At 39.1% G+C, this 21,030-nt stretch overlaps 1 protein-coding gene across 1 annotated transcript in view; it reads left to right on the plus strand.

The window, feature by feature from the left end:
* Xirp2 (xin actin binding repeat containing 2) overlaps window positions 1–18,398 on the plus strand; it is a 115,227-nt gene extending 96,829 nt beyond the window's left edge. Inside the window, exons 5-9 of the mRNA XM_059260603.1 lie at window positions 147–219; window positions 1,515–1,645; window positions 2,372–11,702; window positions 13,786–13,919; window positions 18,286–18,398. Coding sequence (XP_059116586.1) covers window positions 147–219; window positions 1,515–1,645; window positions 2,372–11,702; window positions 13,786–13,880 — 9,630 coding nt within the window. The 3' untranslated portion in view covers window positions 13,881–13,919; window positions 18,286–18,398. The remainder of the gene's footprint in view (window positions 1–146; window positions 220–1,514; window positions 1,646–2,371; window positions 11,703–13,785; window positions 13,920–18,285) is intronic.
* The last annotated feature ends 2,632 nt before the right edge of the window (window positions 18,399–21,030 follow it).

The raw sequence follows: 21,030 nt of genomic DNA on the forward strand, positions 1-21,030 counted from the left end.
AACAAACAATAGAAATAGTAGCTAGCATCCCTCAACGCGTACCAAATTCTCAGAAGAAAAACACTGTAAAACGAAGATTATTTTCAGTAATCAAATCACTGACTTCTTAAAAACAATTACTCTTTTTAAATTTCCTTTAAAAACAGATATCACATCTTGAAAAGCACACTGAGGAAATAAACCAAGCTTCACAGTTTCATCAATATGTTCAAGAAACAGGTAACGGTCTGAGACTATTGGTCCCATTCTACCTCTGTCCTTTGTGTGTATGTGGGTTTGGAGAACTTTCAAAAGCCAGTCCTCCCCACAAGTAACTTTAGTAGTTGTGACTCATGCTCCCAAAGGGGGCAAGATTGCCTTTCTACATATAATTAGATTTTGCCTGTGGTAGTACATGTAATATTTTTTAAAATAGCTCATTGCCCATCACACCTATGATAAATTCAGCCTAAACCCTGAAAGGGTAATAAACTAACCTATACTGAATTTTTTTTATCCTTGAAATCTAGAAAAAAAATCATTGCTTATAAAACACCTTGACAATATAATTACCTATATTATACTAATATTAATATTAATAACAAATTTAGGAAATAATATGTTCAATTCTCAACCAATAGATAGGAGGTTAGATTGTATGGAAGTTTCTAGATGCTTGCAGAAGACAAGGTGCAGCTGTCTACTTGTACAAGAGGGAAAGGCTTGCTTCTCTGATTAGATGAAAGGAAAGATTTCACCCCTGCTGTGGCCTAAACAGTATTTTAATTTTGCTGTGTAAGAAATGCAGCGTTCTTCTTGCTGGGCTCAGTGACTCCTGTTTGTAATCCTGGCATTTAGGAGGCTCTAACTGGAAGACTGCTGCAGGTTCAACTATAGAGCAAGAACTTTTCTCCAAATATCCAAACCAACTAACAAGAAAAGTGGCCTCCATAACACTGTCTTTTGTTCTTTGAGATGCATTATCTTTCCTGAGTGTAGAATTAGAACACGGTTGCAGAAATTCTGAAAATATTTCTGTCCAGAGATAACCACTCCAAATTCTTTTAAGGTTTATTTGTATTTATGTATATTGTGTATGTGTGTGTGTGTGTGTGTGTGTGTGTGTGTGTGTGTGTGTGAGAGAGAGAGAGAGAGAGAGAGAGAGAGAGAGAGAGAGAGAGAGAGAGAACACCCAGGGGCAATAAGAGGGCATCAGATCCACTACAGTTGGATTTCCAAGCTTTTGTGATTTTCCCAACATGATCCTGGGAACTTAACTTTGTTCCCCTGCAAGAGGTCTCCCAACTACACCATCTCTTCTGCTCCACCACCAAAAATCTCTTTTCTGCTTCTTCCTTAATATTTCTTGCTTCAGTTCTAAATCACTAGATGAAATAATGTCATGTGCATAAATTTGTCCTTTGAGTCTTATTCACTAATTTACATTATAAGTAGTTTAATGCTGCATAGCAATTTCTTCTCAAATACCATTTTATTCATTGTAAAGTACCCCTGGTATCTATTTGTCTTTGTAGTCATTGATACACCTGAGGAAGAAGAGATTCCTAAGGTTTCTACTAAGATTTTAAAAGAGCAATTTGAAAAATCTGCCCAGGAAAAGTTTCACTACTCTGACAAAGAAACAACTCCATCCAGGTGTATAAAGGTATGATAATTTCTCTATACAGGAATGTATTAAGTGTTAAAATCATACTTAAATTTTCTTAACAAAAAAATTTGAACTAGCATTTATTCTGTTTCAAAAGGAGGGTATTGATCTGTGAGGTAGAGTAAGTTCTCCCACCCACTGGAGAATATGAATGAAGAAAGTTATATATACTTTAAAGTCTATAACTAATATCGAATAAAGTAACTAAGTCAATTTTAAATGACAGATGGTTACCTGTTTTATTTTAAATGACAAAGAAAACAAAGAACCCACAAAAGTACTTCAAGACCCTTTCCCCCCATAGATTACTCTACACATCAAGTAAAAAGGGGCAAATTAAGAGTATGTATAAATGTTAAACCAGGCATAGTGGTATATGCTCTTAATCTCAGAAGTCAAGAGGCAGAGACAGGTAGATCTCTGTGAATTCCAGGCTCACCAGGACTATGAAAAGAGACACTATCTCAAAAAAAAGGCATGTGTGTAAATATGTGTAAATGCTCAAATACTGAGTCATTTATGGAAGAAAATTATTATTAAAATAGATTCACATTTATTAACACATATTGAGTATTCTCCCAAGTAGGTTTAAGCACAGTGCATACCTGTTTTGCAAGGAAGGCATCACAGCAGAATCCTGGTTGTGGACAGAGGAAAGGTAGGGCCCAGGAAATTGCCACACTACAATCATCGTTATAAGCTTTGGTTTTCTCTCCCTTAAAGATTAAAAATGACAGTGAAGAACCCTTAAAGCCATCATCAGCTGTGGGTACCTCTTGTTCTTACACTTCAACCAGTCAGAGGAAGGAAACGTCAACCTCAAGTTACAGTAATCACAGTGTCACTTCATCATCCCTGGCACAAGTTAATGGCACTCCTTCAGGGAAGATGGAAGAATTTCCTCCTCCCCCACCTGATGTGCTTCAAACACCAATGGATGTGACAGCATTTTCCCAGTCCCCTGAATTCCCCAACCCTCCTAGAGGACTACCAATCCCCAAAGATTTATATTCTAAACAAAGAAATTTGTATGAATTAAACCGTTTATATAGACATATCCATCCCGAGTTAAGAAAAAACTTAGAGAAAGACTACATCAGTGAGGTTTCTGAAATTGTTTCTAGCCAGATAAGCTCAGGAAACTCAGGTTCAGCAGATGTACAACAAGCTCGGTATATTTTTGAAAACACAAATGACAGTTCTCAAAAGGATCTAAACTCAGAAAGAGAAAACCTGGAATGGGATGAAATTCTGAAAGGAGAGGTGCAGTCAATGAGATGGATTTTCGAGAACCAACCACTAGATTCTATCAACAATGGTTCTGCAGATGAAGAGTACACTTCCAAGACTGTTGCTGACCAAGAACTCATTGCTGGGGGTGATGTGAAGTATACTACTTGGATGTTTGAAACTCAGCCAATAGATGCACTAGGGGTCCCTTCTGCTGGCACTGAAGGAAACACAGGGAAGATTCCTGAGCTAGCTAGAGGAGATGTTTGCACAGCAAGGTGGATGTTCGAAACAAGGCCTTTAGACTCCATGAACAAAATGCACCAAAGCCAAGAAGAAACAGCATCTACTGCTATAAATGACATAACTGGGGGGGACGTCAAGACAGTAAGATACATGTTCGAGACTCAACACCTAGATCAACTCGGACAGCTTCACTCCGTGGATGAGGTTCACTTATTACAACTCAGATCTGAACTCAAAGAAATTAAAGGAAATGTTAAGAGAAGCATAAAGTGCTTTGAAACGCAACCATTGTATGTCATCAGAGATGGTTCAGGCCAAATGCTAGAAATCAAAACTGTACAGAAAGAAGACATCGAAAGGGGGGATGTGAGAACAGCACGTTGGATGTTTGAAACACAGCCTTTGGACACAATTAACAAAGATATCACAGAAATTAAAGTTGTTCGAGGAATATCCATGGAAGAAAATGTCAAAGGTGGGGTGAGTAGAGCAAAGTGGTTATTCGAGACTCAACCCCTGGAGAAAATCAAAGAAGATTCAGAAGAGGCTGTCCTTCAAAAAGAAGCAATAATAGGTACAGATGTTTCTAAGAAGTGTTGGATGTTTGAAACACAGCCATTAGACAGTCTAAAAGAAATTCCTGATGCAGATACCGTATCAGCTGAGGAGAGAATAGGGGGTGATGTAAAAACCACCAAACATCTATTTGAAACACTTCCAATAGAGGCTCTAAAAGACAGTCCTGATGTTGGAAAGCTTCAAAAAATCACTGCCTCTGAAGAAGAAAAGGGAGATGTGAAGCACCAGAAGTGGGTCTTTGAAACTCAACCTTTAGAAGACATTAGAGAAGATAAGAAAGAGTATATAAAAACAGTGAGGCTGGAAGCAGTTGATAGAGGTAATGTAAAGAACTATACACATATCTTCGAAGCCAATAATTTAATTAAGGTTGATGCAGCACATCAAATTGAGGTGGAAGGAGTCACCAGAGGCACTGTGGAGTTGAATAAATCTCTCTTTGAGACAATCCCACTGTATGCTATTCAAGACCACCTTGGAAAGTACCACCAAGTGAAGACAGTCCAGCAAGAGGAAATCCTAACAGGAGATGTAAGAAGCTACAGGTGGCTTTTTGAAACAAGGCCCATTGACCAATTTGATGAAAGCCTTTGTAAATTTCAGATAATTAGAGGAATATCTGCTGAAGAAATACAAGCAGGGAGTGTGAAATCTGCTAGATGGTTGTTTGAAACTCAGCCCCTTGATTCAATTAAATATTTTAGCAATGAGGAAGAAACAGAAAGCAAAACTGAACAAACTGCAGATATTGTTAAAGGGGATGTCAAAACCTGTAAATGGCTCTTTGAGACCCAGCCAATGGAGTCTCTTTATGAAAAGGTTTCCTTGATGACAAACACTGAAGATATCCACAAAGGGGATGTCCGAGGCTGTACCTGGCTTTTTGAAACTCAGCCACTTGATACTATAAAAGATGACTCTGAAGCAACAGTCAAACTTCAAACTGTAAAGCAGGAGGAGATCCAAGGTGGGGATGTTCGGACAACATGTTTTCTCTTTGAGACAGAAAATCTGGACAACATACAAGGGAATGAAGGGAAAGAAACCAAGCCTGTGGAGATGGATATACAAGCTGGAGATGTCTCTGGCATGAAGTATAAGTTCGAAAATCAGCCCTTAGATTCAATCAGTTGCAGTTCAGAAGATGTTTTGAATAAGATCAAAACCCTAAAAACCGAAGACATTCAGAACGGTAATGTGTTACATTGTAGGTGGCTATTTGAAAACAAACCCATTGATAGGATAAAAGAAAATCAAGAAGGTGATGGATTGGTTAAGACAGTGACAGACATACAAGGTGGAAATGTGAGAAAGGGCTGCTTCGTTTTTGAGACATTTTCTTTGGATGAGATTAAAAAAGAATCTGATGGCATCAGCACCAGGGAAACAAACACTGAAGAAGTAATAAAAGGTGACGTAAAAAGCTACAAAATGCTCTTTGAAACACAGCCACTCTATGCAATTCGAGATCAAGAAGGGTTTTATCATGAAGTGACAACAGTTAAAAAAGAAGAAGTAATTCATGGAGATGTACGGGGAACAAGGTGGCTCTTTGAAACCAAACCATTAGACTCCATTAACAAATCAGAAGATGTGTATGTCATTAAATCTGTCACCCAGGAAGACATTCAGAAGGGGGATGTGAGTTCTGTCAGGTACAGATTTGAAACTCAGCCACTGGATCAGATTTCAGATGAATCCCATAATATTGTGCACACTGTTGACTATATTCAAGGAGGCAATGTGAAGATGGGTAAACAATTCTTTGAGTCTGAAAATGGTGACAAGAAGAATTATATCAGAACAGTAAGTGTCAATGAAATACAAAAGGGCAATGTTAAGACTTCTACTTGGCTCTTTGAAACTCATAGCATAGATGAGCTGGGAGAAGGATCTGGATATGAAAATATCAAGACTGTCACCCAGGAAGAGGTGCAGAAAGGTGACGTTAAGAATGCAGTGTGGCTTTTTGAAAATCAAACATTGGATTCTATTAAGGAAGTAGATGAAGGTGCTGCAAAAATGACCAAAGAAGAAATTCCTCCATCGGATGTCAAAACAACGACATGGCTGTTTGAAACAACACCTATTCATGAATTTAATGGAACCAGAGTAGAGAAGGTAGAAATTATTGGCAAAAGCATCAAAGAAACACTGGAAAGCCTCTACTCTCAAAGAGTTATTGAAGCTCCTGGAATTATCATCGAAGCTGATGAAGTTGGGGATGTCCGAATGGCAAAATACAAGCTCATGAACCAAACAACTCCAGAGATACAGAAGGAAGATGTTATCAGAGCTGATCTCAAAAGCATAATGATGAATTTACTTTCCCAAAAAGACTGTACAAAGAAAGAGATATTTGTCAGCGAAGAGGAGAAGGGAAATGTCAATTTGACTAAAACTCAATTATTAAACAGATCAACTGAATTTCATGCTGAAAAGGAAGAGATAGTGAGAGGGGATGTAAAACAAGCAATAACAAATCTGTTCTCAGAGGAAAGATGTGCAAAGAAAGGAATATTAATTCAGGAAGATGAAAAAGGAGATATTAACATGACTATCTATTGTCTTCTGCATGAAAATGCTGGTGACAAGATTGAGCGTGAAGAAATAATAGGAGGTGATGTGAGACGCACCATTCACAACCTGTTATCTTCTACATCAAATGCTAAAATACCTGAAAGGACAAAAATCGATGCCTCAGAGAGGGGAAACGTTCAGTTCTTCACAACATGCATAGAAACTGGAGCTTTGGATTACCTCAAACAACTCCAAACAGGGACAAATGAAACTCTCACAGCTAGGAAACAAGAGGGAGGGGAAGAAATAATTGGCGGTGATGTTGAGGGCACAAAACTGTTACTAAAGAAAAGGCCGTCTCTGTTTGAACGTACTGTTAATGAAACTGACATCATCTCAGGAGATGTGCATAATACAATTAAAGTCTTAATGACAGGGCTTCAGAGTTCGTCTAATAAGACACAGAAAGAAGAGATTATAAAAGGTGATTTGAAACCAACCCTAAATTCTCTCAACCAGGCCATGAATCAGAAAATAATGGCTAAAACAGAAGAAGTTATAAAAGGTGACAAGCTGGACACACTGGAGTCAAGTGACAGACAGAAGGAATCTAAACAATCTGGTAGCATCCCTAGTGATATTGAGCAAGCTATTGAGTGCCTGGAGAAGGCTACAAATACAAGGACTGAAATACTGAAAAAAGAGTTGATACTAGATGATCTTGAAACATCGTTAAGGTCCTTGAAAGAAGCACAATGGGGTTTCAAAGAAGTTGATAAGGCAGGCATAAACAAAGAAGATGCCCTGCCTGGGATGGCAGGATTCTCAGAAAGACAAAAAACAGGGATTAATCCAGCAGCTGTCCAGAGAGACAAAAAAAGTCTTCTTCAACCAGTGCCAGGACCCTTTGAGCCAGTAACCAGGCAGCAAGCAGGACCAGGCACTCTCAATGAAACTACCCAGAAATCCTACCACCGGTCTTTAATAGAAGAAAGATCTGAGGCTAATCTTCCCAGAGCCCCTAAGGGCACTGTAAAAATTGTCATTGATCGTGAACAAAACAATGATGCTCTTGAAAAAAGCCTTAGGAGGATGTCTAACTCAGAACACAGAGTTATAAAAAGTGTCTTAGACATGGGTGACAGAATTGGCATCTCGACTGAGAGCAAAGAATATCTGTGTGGTGGCAAGGATATGGGCAAACAGGTAACTGCAACCACGTCAATGAAGGAAAACCTAAAAACCAAGGAATCAGAGAATGTGATAGATTCGAAGGATGATATCTTTAACTTCACCCAGTCTGTGGAAAAAACTTTTAGAAAGCAGCAGACTCAAATTTGTGAACTAGGGAATGACCACCAGAAGTCTCAGTTCCAGGATTCCTATAGGAAGAGGCAAACTAATACCAAAAACATGAATATATCATCAGTGGTACAAAGTTATACACCAAATCCTACTCAGCATCTTGTCAACAAGACAGCTGGAGAAATGCATGGGATGACAAGGGACTTTCAGAAGCAAACCCTCCTAAGCCAGGAAACACGGTATTCTCATAAAGATACAAAGAAAAATGACAGGTGCCTTCAACCTTTGCCTGCAGATAAGGATGTACACAATGTAACAGGAGTAAGAGTCTCTGGGAAAAGCCACAAAAAATTTCAGGCAACTGACAAAGAACAGAAAATTGATGTTTGTCTAGAAAGCCAGGACTTTCTAATGAAGACAAATACTTCCAAAGAGTTGAAAATGGCAATGGAGAGGTCCTTTAATCCAATCAACCTTCACCCTGAGTATAATATAAAAGAAAATGAGGACTCCCTTCCACCTCCATCTCCCCCTCCTCCTCCACCTTCCAATGCATCATCTGAAATTGAATTTCCTCTCCCCCCTCCACCACCTTTAATGCTGTTGCCTGAAAAAGATGAGTTTCCTCCCTCATCATCCACAGAGAAGACAAAGTCTGAATTTGAAAGCTTCCCAAGTCTCCCTCTTCCTCCACCACCAGTAGATGAGAAATCTGAAAGAGAATGTCTGTCAGCGTCCCTACCACCTCCTCCAAAGCCATCACAAGCAGCACATCTTCTTGCCTCCTCTGTCCTAGAAAATCAAAGTGAAGCATTCACACAGCAGTATTCCCAAAGAGAAGCCTCAAGCTCTCAGCAAATCCACTCTCAGGCTAACACCCTAACAGGGAAATCACCACCTCCTACACTCCCCAAACCCAAACTTCCCAAGAGAATTAAAGATAAAATGAGCCAGCAGTCCCCAAACGGTGAATTGGGAAGATCTCTGTCAGATATGGAAATTAAAACTACTCTTTCAAAGAATCAGAAAAGATCAATGGTGGCAACGGGCAGTGAGTACACAGAAATACAGCAGGAAGTATCAAGAAAAGGTCTTGATGAAAGAAAACAGCTGTCCGTCCACTCTGCAAACTCTCTCTCTCAGACAGCTCCAGAAATCCCAGCACTCAAGGGAAAACAGACAGTGCCCCTTGTTAAATCCCACTCATTTCCATCAGGTTCAGAACAACAAAGTCCAAAGCCTTATGTGAGAAAATTTAAGACGCCTTTAATGATAGCTGAAGAAAAATACAGACGGCAAAAGGAAGAGATTGAGAAACAGAGACAGGAGAATCCTTGCCACAGCATTGTCCAAACAGAAACCTACCACCAAAACATATCAGAGAGAGAGAAAGAATTAGCATCACACAAAGCAGCTGAGGCAGTCCTCACACCCAGAAAGGATTTGGATTTGACTAGGGCACAATCCAACCTGGACTCTAAGAACAGGGCTGTGCTTGCAGGCATGAGTTCTGACAGCCAGCTCTCCACAGCTTCTGCATTGATGGTTGCTACTGAGAGGCTCCAGCATGTTCTAGCAGATTCAGAAGATAAGTGTACCATTAGAAAGGAAGGCATACAAAGCTCGAAGGACATGCTGCAATCGAAATCAGCTTGTGAAATTAGCCAGAGTCACAATGAAAGTAAGACACAACAAACACTTGAGCAACATGTGGAGAACTTGCCCTTTCCCCAAAGCAAACCAATTTTCCCAAGTTTCAAAGTGAAAACTATCAAGCTTCCAACTCTAGATCATACATCGACTGAAACAGATCTCAGTTCTGAAAGTCACATAAAGCAATCTGAAGTTGACATCCAAACCATTGCTAAACCAATGAATCAGGAAATCAAGAAAACCCAAGCAAGGGCACAATGTGATAATAAGCAACCTGTGCCTGAAAAATCTTCTCAATTACCTAAAACAGAGAAAAGGGTGACAGTGCAAATGCCTGAAAACTACTCAGAGAAAAATCAAGAGAGTAAGCTCAAAACAGTTCCCAAGAGACAGAGGGGATTTGGGGAGTTTGACAGAGGGAATATCCTAGGGAGTGAAGAAAAGAATCAGGACTTATCAATGAGCAGGTCAAAAGAAGACAGATTAATAGTTGAAAGAAAACAAGAAGATCTGCAGGATCAGCGAGTACCAAGGTTAGTCCAGCAAAAGATTATCGATGTATGTCTGGACTCACAGACTCAGAATTTTCAGCAAACACAAATACAAGCTTCGGGAAGTACAGTTGAGCATAAAAAATTGCCCCAGTCACCTAATGACGTGCCAGAGAAAAAATGTCTTAGAGACAACGACATGCAACAGAGACATGTCTCTCCTAACACTGAAGATTTGAAACAAGAGATTACACAGAACACATCTCCATTTTCCTCTGTGAAAGGATCTCAGCACGATGATGGAAAATGTAGCATAAATATATTGGAATTCTTGAGAAAACGTGAAGAACTACAGCAGATTTTGTCTAGAGTAAAACAGTTTGAAGCAGAGTCAAATAAAAGTGGCCTTAAAACATTTCAGACACTGTTAAATATTGTTCCAGTATGGCTGATAAGTGAAGAAAAAAGAGAATATGGAGTTCGTGTTGCCATGGAGAATAATTTAGAAAAAGTCAAAGAAGAAATAGCACGTATTAAAACTCAAGCAGAGGATATGCTTGTGCACTGTGAACATATAATTCAAACAGCCATGATGGTCTCGCAAACAGGAAAGCAGAAAGATAAGCCTACTCATCTTAATGAAATGTCATTGAAAGTGTCTAATGTTAATGCCAGCTCTAATAAATGCACTGAACAGAAAGAAAATAAAATTGTAGAAGAAAAATTATCATCACACCACCAAGTAGCAACGACTCATAATCCTGCTAGCACACATCAGGAGACTAAGGGAGGAGATAATAAGATTGCTCCTCCTTCTTTGAAAACTCGCCCACCATCACCAACTTTCATTACAATAGAGTCCACTGCCCGACGAGCAGAAGCCTCCACTAAGAGTGAGCTTTCTCAGTCCCCTAAAAAGAACAGTTGTGCTGAACCTCCACCCCCAAGACCCACAGAGCACACATCTAGACTTCACAGAACATGCACCCCCCCATCCCCACCAAGGAGTCGCTCAGAACAACTGGTTCGACTCAAAGACACCACGGCCAGGTTAGCCAGAGGTACCGTCCCATGTTCGCCAGGGACCCCAGTTCCAATCGTGGAGAAGAGATCTGAAGTTGTCATGTCTCCAGCCACACTCCGCAGGCAAATTAAGATAGAAAGTCATGCCAGGGACTCTCCACCCACCATCACAATACCTGTAAGTGTAAACCATGTCGTTAGTGGTTCCTTCAGAGACTCTGTGGAAGCTCAAGAGTCAATGAGGAAGATAGAGCAAAAGGAGACTTACATTCATAAAGATGAAATGAATTCGATCAACAACACAGTGCCAGCGACGGAAAGCTATGACGCAGTTGAGATCATCCGCCAGGTGGGAGGGCCTCGCCTATCAGAACGCACAGAGAGATTTGAAGCCGCCAATCAAACAGTTCAGATGGCTGAACGTTTTCTGAATGGCCATGAAAACGAAATAAACAGATGGTTTAGGGAATTTGAGAATGGCCCAGTTTTCGGAGCGAAGACAGAGAGAAGAGCTTATGCAAATGGTGAAATAAACCACAACATGAAACAAGAGAGTCACACATTTTGTAAGGAGGAATTTGGATTAGCATCTTCTGGAAATGCTAATTTTACAGCCTTTTCATACAGACATCCTAGAGAGCGCCAAGAAGAAGTTCCAGCTATGCAGCCCAGGGTTCACTCTGAAGGAAGGTCTCTGAGTGAGCATTTCTTAGGTTTGGATGCATTTAACCATCAGATTGTTGGGTCAAAGGTGGCAACCTCATCCTCACGTAGCTCAGAAGCTGGCAGGTCTGGCTTCGACTTCAAGCATGCCCCACCAACCTATGAAGATGTGATCGCTGGCCATATCCTAGATCTTTCAGATTCACCTACAAATCTCAGAAGAGATTTTCAGCAGACATGGCAGGAGAGCGAGAGGGTTTTTCAGCGCTTGGGATATGAAACTGCAGCTGCACAAGCACCTGAAATGAGCAGGGCCTTCCAGGAGGAATCTGCCTTTATAAGTGGTAAATGAGATTGGAGAGTGTGAAAGAAGATTAACCCATCTGAAAGCACGTGTGCCAAGGACAAATGATTTGCAATTAAAACCGTGTGTGGCAATAACCCACTAACCTGCTAGGACTAACAGCTACCCCCGGAGGCTTGTGATTTTTTGCTGTCCCTGCTTTCGTTACTTTCTTTATTAACAATAACATTTAATATGGTTGATCTGCAGTATACGTTACTGAAACCTGTTCTTCAAACTTAAGGTAAATAGGAGTTTGAAGAAAGCATCAGACATAACAACTGCTGTAGTGGTTTTAGTAGTGGTGGAACTCTTTGCTTGCTATAGAACAAACTCATTATTAAAATTTTATAATAAAATTTACTTTATTCAATAGTTTATGGTGATATCAGATCAAAATCTTTGGCCTGGTATTGACTAATTTTAACTGCATACTTAAGTAGCCTCTACCATGAATTCACCTTAGTGATAGCCTCAGACAGAAGTCACAGATGCTATATTTTCATCAATGTGTTAAAGGTGTATATATATATATATATATATATATATATATATATATATATATATATATATAAAACATTAGACATTTTATGTATTTAGCTATTGTAATTGAATTGAAGTGATAACATCCCCTGATATCAATGTTTTCTATAACTAATATTATCATCTTTATGAACATTAACCCTCAAATGACAATTCAGATGATCTCATTCATAGATGAGGATAAACAATACATATTAAAACTTGATTATGTTGGTACGATGAGAGGTTTAGATCATGAGAACATAGTACATGATATTTTTAACATCAGAATATAGCTTACTCCATTTTATTTTCCACACTTTCTACAATTAGTGAGGCTTCATGATAAAAGGATTGGACATAATTAATAGGCATCATTAATATAGTCCATTCTTTTAGACAGATTGAAAGAAATAGCAAACTTAAAAATAAAAGCCACTGAAATTAATAATTATGCCTTTCATATTTATAACATATGTGTCTAGTTTATCAAGTTAATATGGTTTCTTAATGTGCTTGCTTCTGGCATAATTAAGCAAAGCTGTCTAATTAATTTCAAATGCTCAGTTTTTGTTAAGACAGTTCAAAACCATAGAAAACACAAAGAAGCTGGTGTTAAATGTAGAAATATGTCCCTACTGGAATCAAAAAAGCAAAGGAGTCCTCTCAATCATGGAGAGGCAGAGTGTAAGCACTAAAGTGATTTTCACATGAAGGCACCTTGACATACCTGCTTTCATAGGTGACAAATTCAAAAGCTTACTTATTCTTTTGAGAATGTTTAATTGATGTTTCTGTGTTCATTGTAAGGCACTAGGAACCCTGGTTAGTGAAGTAACTACTGTTATTTATAAAGACTACTCTCCATAGGAGAGCAATGGGAAGAAACTGTAGGTGCTGAGTAAGAGAAGCAGTGAAAAAGAGAAAGAATAGATGTAAGGATCCAAAAGGCTGTAAAATCTGAAGTTGGTTGGGTACAGAGTAGAGGTCCCTCCCTGCACATTTCATGGATGGGAAAATACTATTACAAGGAAGTTAGCAGTATCATGTTATAAGTAAACCTGATATAGATCATGAAGTAAACTTGATATTATTAAGATAATACTTAATCAAATACTATACAATGTCTTGGCTAATAAAAATCTGTGTGCACTTTAGAATGATTTATCCATATGTTTTTAGAAATTAAAATTTTACATAAAACTTTATATGTATGGAAAGCTTAGTTGCTTCAAATGATACATTTTCTAAAAGTTCCCCATGACTGAGTTTACTGTATATATTTAATGGATTAATGTAAGTGAGCATAATACACATTTATGTGTTTATTGTATAATAATTCAACTTCCATAAAGCATCATGGTAGAGGCATTAAATCTTTGTACCAGATCCTCAAATTCCATGCTAGTGTACACTGTCTAGAGAAAGAGACATTAAAAACAATTATTGGGGCTTTTTCACTTTTTCTGCATGTCCAGTTACCATTTTATTTGTTTTCTGATGCTATTGCAATTGTGATGGAAAATAGAAACAGATAAGCCTTTATAAATTTTTATTTTTAGAAACTGCTGGTCCAAGACAAGGAAACCTGCATAATTTGTCAAAAGACAGTTTATCCAATGGAGCGCCTCGTAGCAGACAAGCAGAATTTTCATAAGTCTTGTTTCAGATGCCATCACTGCAGCAGTAAACTGAGGTAAAATGTCATGCTGATTGTGCCACATAGATTGAAGAACCTTGGAGCATATGTATAATATCTAGTCTCTAGAGTTCTCCAGATCTCACAGCTGCCCTCACTGGCCACAGTAACACAGTGGGATGCTGCCCTAATCTATTGCGCATTGTTCGGGTTGACCCACAACACGTCCCTTTCCCAAGCTGCCTTTCTAGTTGTGAAAATCATGTGGGTAAGAAAGCCTCCAGAGTACTGTGCAAGTTAGGATTTTAAAGTTAGTGCTGTTGGTTGAATATATTAGCTCTAGACTAGAAGCTGGTAAACTCTTTCCATAAAGGGCAGATCGTGAATATTATTATTTGGCAGTCTGTTCTGTTCCTATCAGGACTCAGGTTTCCTTGGAGTCCAAGAAAGGCTGGCTGGAGAGAACAGGTGGGTGTGACTGTAAACGAATAAGCTTGGTTATGTTCCAGGGAAACGTTGTATCCCACAGCAGGTGATGGTACAGAGCTTGTCTGTTTGAGCTACAGTATAGAAGTTAGGAAATGGAATTGGGAATACTATTAGTGACAGGTCAGGGAAAAGCTGTTTATTTCTGAAGCAAAGGCAGCATGCTAATCAACACAGTGGCATGAGCTTTCCTTTTCCACACCTCTCAAAATAGATGCATTTAAATGAACGTGACATTTGGTAAGGCTATAGTTTGAAATGCTGAAATAGAATTTATTTTGCTGAATCTAATGTGCACCTCTCAGACTATCACTTTCCTGATTTTAATTGGCAGTGTCAAATATCCCTCATTGCTACATTATTTTTCCTTGGTTTCCATGACAATATAACATAATGATTCCCCTCTATTTTGGAGGTGCTCCTTCTCAGGCACCTGTGCAGGTAACTTTTCTTCTGACAAACAATGAGAGAGATGTTAGAGCTCTTCAGAAGCTGGCCATTTGGATCTAGTCTTCTAATTGTATCTTTTTTTCTTCTGGTGAATCACACGCCCTCCTGTAACTCCCATGTGAGGAATGACTCTGAAATGTGCATGGCTGGGCCAGATTGCACCTTTGCCCATTAAATGCTTACTACCAATGACAGAGAGCTCTGTAAGACACACAATAACAGTTCTCCTCACTGTTGCCTTCATTCTCTGAGTGTAGTTTCTATCCCTCTGTAACAGAAAGTGCCATTAACTCTGGCCTCTTCATGAAGTTATCTTTCACATATCCTTTCTGTTCATTCCAGCCATCACCCGTTTCTTCAATTACAGAATTCATAATTCCCCCTTAAGTTGTGTTCACTTCACCATCCCCATAGCCCAGCTATCCTTCGAGCAAGCATTGTTTCTCACTTGGGCAAATGCCACACCCATTATAGCTAGCGGTGCAGTCTCCCTGTGTGCATATCTCTTACCAGCACCATTATCAACAATCCATCCTAAGACTATATTCTATAATGTAGTAAAATGATCCTTCTGAAACACAAACTTGGTGTAACTTCTCTGTATAAAATTCAGACTAGCTTCCCCTGTCCATTAAAAAATATTTAACATTAAAACATTAATTAACCTACAGTTCAAATCTAGCCCTTGTTTCTGTGCAATTCTTCAAGCATCCCTAATCCTTCCCAGTTACATGTTACTCTCCATGCAGAATTACCTCCTTCTAGTTCCAATAAATATTTTTCTCTCATACTTCTAGCTAGTGCCAGATGCCATCTCTACTCTTCTAGGAGTTTTTATTATCCATCTTCCGGATCTCTATTAGTTTAATGTCAATTTGTCCTTCAGAACACAACTAAGGCTATCCCATCCAGGAAGCTTTTTTTTTTTTTTTTTTTTTTTTTGACTTTCATGGACAGGAGGACAGGCATCCTTCCCAATTATTCCTCAAAGCTTCCCCTGCACTTTCCCCCACTGTCAACTTGACCTACTATAATTATCATTGACATTAATTGTGGTAAAGTTTGCTTTCACAACATCTAGTAAAGGCTGGCATATAATGAAGTGTCAAAATTACAAAATCAAAGACTGATACTTTTAAGTGAGGAACCAAACATACAAAGAAAGTCAAACAAGCCAAATGCATGACATAATAAACCATTTCAGCATGAACACTTGGTAACCAATAACCAAGATAAAGAAATAGAACTTCGATAGCCATGTTGGAAGACCCTTTTTAAGTATCTTGTTTTTACAAACAACCTCCACTCATTGCCATAACTGAAACTATCCATATTAATGAGCATGTCCTTTCATTTAATTGTTGCTGCCCTTGTATACTTTTATAGTGCTGTATCTTACTTTCATGTTTTGCTATGTCTTGTAAATTCTTTTTTAATCTGTAAACTTCCCCTGCATTCCCTTCCTGTTTCACCATTTATTTGTTAAGAGCACAGGACATTTGGCCGGCAGAATGTTTCAGTCTCAAGTTGCTGATTGCACACACACCAAGTAGTTCAGCCTTCTCTTTGTCCTAGATACTTCCAAACTGTCAGATAGTACTAGATTTTGGATTAGACCTGCAGGTGTATGCTATTCCTGGCCATGTGATCACTTTTTAGAGGAAAGAGTGTAGTCCTCATAAACTTACTAATCAGGAATGGTTGATAGGCTTCAACAAATTGCATTGACTGGTGCTCATCTCTCCTTCCCTTGGTGAGAGGAATCTCCTCTCTTTCCATTGTCTGCTGGGTACTTTTTCCATGACCTAAGTAAACATTAGGGACTTTCTCATTGTGTGATAGATGCAGGCTTTCTTTACTTTCCCTGTGCAAGTCCTGATTCCATCATTTCTGTAAGGCTTCTTTATTCTAACGACATGTACTACTTCAAGTCAACACTCTCAATGCCCATTCTACTTTTTCAGTTTTTTTTCCCAAGCCATTTTGGCAGGGAGAACTAATAAATATTTACATATATTGTACACTATAAATTCAATGATATTTCTAATCAAATTCAAAAACTTATCTGCGTTGCTGCTTCCCTTCTGTGTCTGTAGGTCTTTTCCTCCATCCTTCAAACATAAAGAAGATGGAGCCAGGTTTGATGGTACAGACCTGTGTTCCAAGCTACTTTGAAGCTGAGACATTACAATAACCTCAAGATATCTTCAAGGAACCTAATGACACCCTATCTGAAAATAAAATGTGAAAAGTGTGGTTAGGATACCGCTTAATGTCAGAGCATTTGTCTAACATGTGTATGGGTCTAGATACAATAGCAAGTATAATGAATAATTATAACAGATTTAGAATATCTTATATTCATCTTAGTAATAGCCTTGGGTTAGAGCTGGGGGTATAGCTGAGGTGACAGAGCATTTGTGAAACACACACAAAGCCCTGGGTTTGAAATGGAGGACTTCATCTAACACAGACAGTAGTGCAAGCCTGTGATCCCAGCACTAGGTTCAAAGTCTTCCACAGCTACATAGTGAGTTCATAGCCAGCCTGGGAGACATGAGACCTGCAAACACATGACTGCTCACAACTGCCCTTAAGGCCAGTGTCAGTAGAAGTGACACCTTCTTCTGGCCTCCTCTTGCACCAGGCACTCAAGGAGTGAACATACATACAACAGGCAAAATACACAGTTTTTAAAAGTTTAAAGTCCATTAATAATAAATCCTACTGATAGTACCAATCCATGAACCAAAATTTTATAAAATTTATATTTGACTTCACTTACCCACTCTCCATTTTGTAAAACAGTTACTGTGTCATCCATGCCAGATCCTTTAGACATCGCATTGCACACTGTTCTCTCTCTGCCCCCTTAACCTTTCTTTTCATCCTCCAAGTATCGTGGCATTAGTGCCTGGTGCTGAGCCTAACATCAGTTCTTCTTTCGATATTCTGGCTACTCAAGCTTACTTCCTATGAGACTCATTAGAACATGATTTCATGGAGACAGTATTCTCTAAATTCTAATATGTTGGTAATGTTCAACCTGTGTTCTTCATGCACACCATCATGTCTGACAACCCAAAGAGTTCTTTTTCTTTGTATTTTTTTTTTTTTTATTAAAAGTTTGGTGGTTTTGGCAGAACAGTTCTTAGAACTGGTCATTCTGGATCTGGACTATAGTATCAGAAGTCATTGAGTTGGCACAGGTTTGGGCCCACCAGTCGAATGGCCTGGACTGCATCTGAGAACACCTATTATATCCCTGGTGATAATAATGCAAGAGTGAGATTCTAAATACTGAAAAGCACAATCGCAGTGGGTATTGGCGATAATTCGCCTAACAGGAACTTCAATTAACAACCACTGCTGTTGGTAGTCAGTGGGTTACTGAATTTCTGATTCATTAATAAACTATTCCTACAATTCCTTATGGATTTGTAATAAGTACAGAGAACACTAAATATTATTTCTTTTCTTCTGGCAGTTTGGGAAATTATGCATCCCTCCATGGACAAATCTACTGCAAGCCTCACTTTAAACAACTTTTCAAGTCTAAAGGAAATTATGATGAAGGTTTTGGACATAAACAGCATAAGGATCGATGGAATTGCAAAACTCAAAGCAGCTTAGTTGATTTAATTCCCACTGAAGAACCCACTGTGTGTGAAAACCCTGGAGCAGATACCCTCTTGTTTGGAGACCTTACTACACAGGCAGATGTTTGTAACAGCAAGTGGCAAAACAAAGATTTGAGAAAATGGGGGGAGAGGGGAAAATTAAAAATCGTTTGGCCTCCTTGCCAGGAGATGTCTAAGAAAAGCTTTCCCCCTGAGGAAGAACTCAAAGTGAGTAAACCTAAATGGCCACCTCAAGTGACCATCCCTGTTCCCTTGGAATTTAAAAGGGAGTCGCTGACAGAACACATGAAAAGTTTGGAAAATCAAGGGCAAGAGCAAGAAAGCTTCCCTGTTCTACAGCCATGTCAACATGTGTGTCAGAAAGAGGACAGCACGGGAGTTGAAGAAATAAAGGTGTATGAGACAAGAAGAGAGGGGAGAGAAGGAAAGAGAAACGGGAAAGATAAGCTGAATGAAGCTGAGGGTGTAAGGAATAAGAGAAAGAGTGGGCTGGAGCTTCCTGACAGTAATGTGTATGTGCAGAGGGATGAAAAGGAAAAGAACGGACATGCTAATGAACCTGATGGCGCAGACGTTTTACAAGTTACAGACACCGATGCAGAGGTGGGGCCAGAGACCCACAGAGAGAACTTCAATAACAATAACAACAACAATTCTGTAGCTGTCTCCTTTCTGAAAAGCGGCAGGCAGGAGACATCTGTTTTAGAACGTCCTCATCTCTTAGAGACAGCCAGTGAAGCAAACTACTACACAAGTGAATACCAAATCAAAAAGTTAAACCGTGCGTCTAGGATCTCAGAGTTACTTGGTATATTTGAATCTGAAAAGTCTTCCTCCAAGAATGTCCTAGCCGTGGCTCTGGAGAATAAGGCTGACCCAGTGACTGCAGGCAGTCCTGTGCAGTTCGCTCTGGAGCCAGGCTTCCAGCAGGGCTCATCAGCTAAAGGGGAAAGCCTTGCAGCCTCTCCTGATGTGAACGTCTTACACATTAGAGAAAACCATGAAAACAACAAAAACGTACACCTTTTCTTTCCTAACACTGTGAAAATCTCTCCTTTTTCCAAGAAACACAACATCATCCTCGGGTGTGATCTAATAGAGTCTGTTGATCAGCTTAAAAATATGTCATGCTTGTGCTTAAGGGAACTTGGAAAAAATGTCAAATCCTGGCATGCTGAAACCTTGGGAGCTGCTTGGAGTGAGGGGAAAATGAGTTTTGATGCTCCAAGCCCAGGGTGTGCGGCTAAGCCTGTGTGTCCCAGAGTGCTGTGCCAGACTGGACATCTGACCGTGGAAGAGCAGATCAAGAGGGACAGGTGCTACAGTGACAGTGATGCTGACTGAGACGTCTCTGGCCACTTGAAGTTCGCATTCGAGCCCTGAGAAAAGATGTTCTCAGATAAGACCTTGGGAGCACTGTTCACCTTTTGATTATTGTAAAGATAATCTTTCATAATCTCATCTTTCACAGCACGTTATTTCTTGTATCACACTCCCTAATTCTTTTTCACAATTCATTTGAGTCTAGCTTTGATCTGAATGGGATGCTGAGATGAAACAGGGGGGCCATGTGTCCTTTTCAAACGGTACATGTGCTACCTTTTTCTATGTTGTATAGTGGGTGAGAGTCGGTACTGATGGTGTTGATGGCCATTCTTACACCTTCTCTATAATTTCAGATGAAATAAAACTGAATCACCTGAGATACAAACTCCTGTAAGTCTGTGTTTCTGTACTATATGTTACCATACCTACTATTATGTTTTCCAACATTTGAGAAATAGGAGGAGGGGTATAGTTGCTCATGCCTTTAATCCCAGCACTCAGGAAACAGAGGCAGATACAGCTCTGTAGATAAAGTACTTAACATGCAGACATGAGGCCTGGATTTCAGATTTCCAAGCACCTAAAGAACGTTAGAAGCTACACCCATAAATTCTTATCAAGAAGGCTGCCTAAACATAAGGTGATTGAGGATAATACCAATAGACATGCCAATGTGGAAATGGGAATGCTTCAAGCCTCCACCAAACGCAAGAACTACAGATAACAACAGTCTTTCTTGGAGAAGAGCAAACCAATTGGTTACCCATACAAAATAGCCAGCTCTGGAAACTGTCATATTAACAAACTATGTTTGTATTAATGTATTTAGGAACACACACACACACACACACACACACACACAAATTTTGGAGGGGCAAATATATTACCCTTGTCTTCCTACCTCAAAATATAATATTAAAAGGCTAAGTCAAACCTATATTAACAAGAAATAAAAATTGTTCTATTGGTCTATAATTTAAAGACATAATTATTGAGGTTGTTTTTAATAATTACCTAAACTATCATATTGTACACCTATAAAGATTCAGTGAAATTTTTGAATTTTCCTCCAAAATAATGTGGATTGCATACTCAGAAATCAAGTCAACTGAAAAATTTTAAGAAAATTACTTAAAGAAATTCTATACATTTGTATTTTCTTGCTTACTCTAAGAAATACATTAGTGTAAAGATGTATGACTACAGCTTGTCAAGCTTTTAAAAATCATATTTGATGAGGTTTTTTTTTCCTGTTATACAAACAC

This window comes from Peromyscus eremicus, chromosome 4 (genome assembly GCF_949786415.1).
Source record: "Peromyscus eremicus chromosome 4, PerEre_H2_v1, whole genome shotgun sequence".
Lineage (NCBI taxonomy): Eukaryota > Metazoa > Chordata > Mammalia > Rodentia > Cricetidae > Peromyscus > Peromyscus eremicus.